The sequence below is a fragment of the Cryptomeria japonica genome, chromosome 6, assembly GCF_030272615.1.
Source record: "Cryptomeria japonica chromosome 6, Sugi_1.0, whole genome shotgun sequence".
Classification (NCBI taxonomy): Eukaryota; Viridiplantae; Streptophyta; class Pinopsida; order Cupressales; family Cupressaceae; genus Cryptomeria; species Cryptomeria japonica.
In genome coordinates, this window is record NC_081410.1 from 667,125,431 (window position 1) to 667,131,512 (window position 6,082).

The 6,082-nt window shown below is 36.9% G+C and overlaps 1 protein-coding gene across 1 annotated transcript; it reads right to left on the bottom strand.

Moving 5' to 3' along the window:
- Positions 1-3,229: 3,229 nt before the first annotated feature.
- Positions 3,230-5,868, bottom strand: LOC131041259 (G-type lectin S-receptor-like serine/threonine-protein kinase At2g19130). Its single transcript, XM_057974284.2, has one exon. The coding sequence runs from the start codon at positions 5,866-5,868 to the stop codon at positions 3,274-3,276; it is 2,595 nt and encodes an 864-aa protein (XP_057830267.1). The 3' UTR covers positions 3,230-3,273.
- Positions 5,869-6,082: the final 214 nt, after the last annotated feature.

Consider the following 6,082-nt stretch of genomic DNA (forward strand, 5'->3'; position numbering starts at 1 on the left):
AGCATAGAGACAAGGCACATGGATTGATTGCAAATGCCACCTAGGCATCATGATTAATTACCTGTAGCTTCCTGCACATATGCTAAACCCAAAAAATGAAAGCTCCAACACGCCTATTTTTTCAGCCAACTGTCTTGGATTGTCATGCACATAACTCCGTATTTCCATATTTCCTCTGCATTTGCCATCTTTAAACAAGAATGCAAGATGTCAAAGAATAGTTAAGGCATTTGGTTTGTCAACGAATGCCATTTTGTGCTCAAAAACCCCTTATTTAATTGTTTTCATCTTTTTTAATAACATTAACCCTGCAATACACTAACAAAGTCATAGTTTTTCATGCGTTATCCTGCATCGATATTTGCGAATGCATCTGACACCCATCTGCAATTCCAATCACATGCCAACAAAATTATTTGCATCAAAATTTACCTTAAAAAACATGCAAGTTGTACATATCATATATTGAAAAGGAAATTCATGCAAGCGATTATGATAGTTTGATTGGATGGGGGAAGATGGATTAATCATTGTTTGATGTAGAAGCCTCTACTATAGTTTCCTGCCTACAAGAACTAATAAGATGCTTCATAGGAGTGTCAAATAGTACATGAATATATTCTAGCATGACAACAATGAAGGAAGAAGCATCTAATGATTGATGCAATATGGGAGGAGCATAATAGAAGGACATAAGGTTGTTAAAAGCTAGCCAACCTAGATTCTCTTATGCCATCATCAAGATTTTGGAGGAGAAAAGTCAAGAAAATGTTGTCCTAGTGCCTAAAGGTATTTGAAAATAGTTAACAATGTAGTTGAAAATATTAAAGGGGATGCCTCCTAGATACATAAATTTTGTCTTATTATTTGTTAGACATGGTTTTTAAACAAGATTGATTCTAGGAGATCTGATAATGATTGTCTTTGATTTCAAGAAAGTAATGCTATAATAGACTCTGTATTAGTTGTATAACAATCTTTTTGATAAACAAAACATAGTTTTAATTCTTCATCATCCTTTTGTGTTGTCTATTGTTGAATGAAGTAAGAAATAGTCTTGCAAACCAACAATTTTCTTACAATTTTATCTCATTTCATAATCTATATAATAGCCTGAAATGTTATGCATGAATTAATCAATATTTTAAATCAATTTCACTTTTTATTTCAAAATCTCTCCACTTTTCTCATTCAAAAAGAAAATAGCATTAGTTTCAGTCTAAAGGAATATTGGTAGATAGGAAACCAATCCTTCATTTGGAGATTGATGGATTAACTTTCAAAGTCCCACAACTTGAGAGATCATCCCATGCTCACAAAATAACTAAATTAAGTGTTTCGCAAGGTGCATATTCATAGTGATAACATGAATTGTATCTTGACCTCCAACTCATTGAATCCTCTTCGTAGAAGAAGTTTCAAAAATAGAAAGTGTGAGTCATTCAACTGCATGACAAATACATATCAAATAAACATTTGAAAATAGCAAGTGTCAATAATTATAAAGAAAATTGCCATCAATTGTTTAATCAATGTTAGATAGAGAAAATTTACTTCACGTTCTAACACAATCAACATATACAACACTTATTTACATGCATCCCATAAATTACCCATTTACATATAATTTAGTACACCAATGTTTATACCCACTTCCATACATTTTCTCCCTACCTTGAAATTAAATAATTAATCTCAAATGGTTCAAGATTGACTCCAAATTTCAAATTTTCAAAATGAAATTATCGGTTTTCTACTTTTTAAATGGTATAAATTTGAGAATTATAAATGATATGTACTTGTGTGTTGGTACAATGTTTAATGGTAGAAAATTGAGAATTATCAATGATATGTACTTGTGTGTTGCTACTATGTGTTGGACAATGATGACAAACTATTAGTGTATGTTTTAATTTCGAAGGGATAAAGAATATATCTATATGTAATGCATCTACATGTTTGAGAATGTTGTCTTCCAATCTTTGCTCCAAGTCATAAAATTGTCTCACTTAGGTGTTTGAACTAATAGAAACTAATACTAGTGATCTAGCAACTTTCTTAAAGGTATTTTTAAATATCATTAGCCTTATAAGAAGGTAAACATTAAGAAGGAAAGAACATGAACTTCCTACTAGATTATTTCTAAGAATACTGGTTCATTTGCATGTAAAAAATCAAGACCATGACACTTAGGTTTTATCTCGAAGAACTCAAAATCAACCCATGTAGATTTACCAGACTACAAAAATTAAAGACAATCTTCATATTGAAACTATTGATTTTTTCACCTTATCAAATAGATTCTAAATAATGTTAACACCATTCTTCAATATTATTCCCAAAACAAAATAGCATGAATATAGTAGTGGCTTGGCATGAATAATGTTAACGTTGGACCTAAAAATTTTTTGAAGATGACTGCCACTGACAAAACTAAGTTGACTGCTAAAAGTCTAGTGTTGTTCTATGTGAAAGGGTTCAGAGAAACGTTGCATGCCAAACAAGTCCAGCCATATGTGCAAAAGTCGGTCATCATGGAGAAGAGCAATAGGGAATTAAATTACAAAGACTTGGCTTTTATCTAATTCGCACCAACTCTTCCACTTTCGACGACTCTTGAGCAAACGCATCCATTTCATCTGAATGCAACATATATCTACTAACTTTTCTTTGACATAGCTTAAACATATAATTAAAAATTATGGCCGTGAAATTTTTGGTATATATATATCTTATTATATTCCTTAGAAAATAAGAGATTTGTTTTAGCATTTAAAGTGTAACTGTAAATGGGTAAATGTCATGAATTAATGTTGAGTGTTAAATTTATATTCTGAATTGTAAGCTAATAAATTAGTAAAAGTGATAAATTAGTAAAAGTGATAATGTTGTGAAGGAAAATAACTTTTCTTTAAGAATGATTTAGATTAATACTAGCTTTTTTATAAAAAGGAGTTGTAATGGTTACACCAATGCAATTTAGATTATAAAGACGAGTTTGAACTCTAATTACATTTGGAAAACAAATTCTTTCAGAACATTAGAATCCATCACTCAAATTTTTCAATTGTAATGAAATCATATTTATACCACTGAATTGGCATACTCGATTTACAACACTCTAAGAATGAAATGTCCTAAGTATTTCAAAATAAAAAATAATAGTAACTGATCAACTCTATTTCTTTTATAAATATTGAATGAACTAATTTTTTCACTAGAAAATCTCAAATCATCGAACAATGTAAATATCATGCTTCCTACTCGGTTATTCTAATGGATAACCTCGCCATCGCTATCGCTGTCAGTCTCGCTTCTGTTTGCTTGCTTGTCCATGTTCGCAGAGATCTGAACCTGTCGAATTTGAGGCTGCGTCTTCCCTTCCAGCAATAGCACCACTTGTCCCATGCTTGGCCTCACCTCCTCATCCTGTTCAATGCATAACAACCCTACAATACTTGCTCTTCTCACCTCCTCAAGATCTCTCTCCTCTGCGATACCCTCCTCCACAATATTAATCGTGTTGCCGTTGTAAATTTGAGTTGCTGCCCACGCGGGAAAGTAATACTTACTTGAATCTTGCTCGTTTAAATCTAGATTTCTTCGACCAGAAATGATTTCCAAGAGCGTCATACCAAAACTGTACACATCAACCTTGGGAGTGATGGGAAGACCGGAGATCCACTCTGGAGCCAAATACCCTCTCGTTCCTCTTGTTGTGGTTAGGACGCGGCTGAAATCTCTACCCACAAGCTTCGCCAATCCGAAATCTGCTAACTTGGCTGAAAAATTATTGTCCAGAAGAATGTTCTCGGGCTTAATATCGCAGTGAATGATGCAATCTCTGCATTTTTCGTGGAGATAATGTAGCCCTCTTGCAGTGCCTAATGCAATATCAAATCGGGTCTTCCAATGAAGTACAGTCCGTTTGCTTTTCGAACTACTTGAGAAGAGTAAAGTATTCAGAGAGCCATTGGGCATGTAATCATAAATCAGAAACCTTCTCGATCCTTGTGCACAAAACCCTCGAAGCCTGACCAAATTCACATGTTGTATGATTCCAAGAGAACTGATTTCCGCTCGGAATTGCTTTTCATCTTGTCTTGAACCCTCCATTTTCTTTACGGCCACAAGCGTGCCGTCTATTAGGGTTCCTTTGAACACGGTGCCGAATCCTCCGCTCCCCAACTTATACCTGAAATTCCTAGTTGCAATCCTCAACTCCATGTAGCTAAACATTCTAAGAAAAGAGTTCGCGGGATCTGCATACCTCTCTATCAATCCTGGCCGATGTCCCTGCGGATGCCTCCACCACATTAAAGTTGAAAAGATACCCAAAGCAACGACGAGAGCACCAACAATACCTAGCACTACGTCTACGATAGCTGCTGTTTTGTGTTTGGAGGAGGACGATTTATCAGTCTTGTGAAGTGCAGAGGCAGCCACTCGAATAAAAACATTTGAATTGCTTTTGGGTTCACTTCTATACATATTTAACAAATCTCCTGACCAGATTTGGCACGGCCCGAAAGGCGGTTTGAAAGTAAACGCAGTGTACGAGCAATTGAGGAGGCAGGCTTTCTGGCAATGATTCTTTGTGGTTGCAGGGTATGAGGAAGCGGAATCAACATCAGGCGACGTGACGCTCGGCTCGAGGAATCCGTCCGTGCTGCTATTTTTAGTATCACAGTTTAAGGGGCTTTGCCGAACACAGCCACTGGACCATGACTCGCGCGAATCCCAGGCCTGGATGTCTGTGGGGGTGAATCCTTCCACACAGCTGCAGAATTGAATATCGTTGGGGTTGCAGTTTCCGTAAGCGCCGCACAGACCATATACGGCACATTGATCTCTTGGTTGAGACCAGAACAAGTTCCATCTACTGTCATTAAGAAGAGCATATTGCTGAATTTCTCCAGACTTAGCTAGGACATAACGTGAGAGGATATTCTTCAGTGTATATGTGACATACAAACCAGATTTGTTATTTTCAACGGTGATATTGTAGGAGTCTTTGTTTGTCATTTCTGGAATTTGACTGAAAACATTGCCGTCCCAAGTTCCGCATGTCCAATACCGTACAGAATTGTTCCATGTTAGCAATAATTGTTTGGCCCCAGATGGATCCACCTGATAGGAGAAAAGCCCAGGAGCAGGATCCAATGAACTTTTCCAAGAGACTAGCTTTTGCTGTCCACCGAACCTCATCCCTGGCAACACGGTGTCAACAGGATGGTCGAAACTCTGCCAAACAATTTCAGATTTATTGTCAACACTGAGCAATACAAAATTACCAGAATCTAATATTACAGCCTGGAAAGCCTTCTTGGTCACATTGGCCCACCAAAGAGATGCACCCGTTGCGTTAAACAGACCCAGATCACCTTCTTTAGACAGCTTCAAAACGCTAGACCTGTTTCTCGCGGGAGTCTCCCTGTTAGTCACCCAAACGTAAGTCTTCTCTGCCATATTGGCATACCAGATGCCGATATACCAGTTACTGGTTCCATTTGGGTTGAAGAATCCCAATTCAAATGTACCATTCATGGAAATTATTGTCTGGTTTCCAGTAAGCGAAGTGTCCAAGGAAAGAGTATCTCCACCCTCGATTGCAGTACCACAACTTTTCAGTTGAATAAACACTGTAAAAACAAAATACAGGCTTAAGCAGAATTTTTCCGTGATTCCCCCCATCGCTAAAGTGTTAGAGATGGAACGAATCACCCTGTAGCGTCGAAGTAGAAGATAAAGTCGCAATTTCCCAGACGTGAAAGGTGCAGATTCGTGATAAAGAGGTTGGAGTGCATGCACACCGTCCCTTGAGGCAATTACATTAATGGTGACATAAATTTTGAAGCTGATTGGCATCGACAAAAGAAAGTTGAGCGTTAAAAATATAGTGTTTTGTTCCAAGCGCATGGAAATTTCGTTCCTTGCGCTGCGTGTGAAAGAGTTGAGAGAAACTTAAAAGTCGACGTCTTTGCAAAAGTCGGTCGTGGTTGAAAATTGGGCTTTACCTCGTCGTGTGCAAAATTGGGTCATCGTGGAAAAATACAAAAACTTTGTCTAATTAGCACCAAGT

Coding starts and splice junctions, on each gene's coding strand:
- LOC131041259 (XM_057974284.2), bottom strand. CDS start 5,868: ATGCCAATCAGCTTCAAAATTTATGTCACCATTAATGTAATTGCCTCA.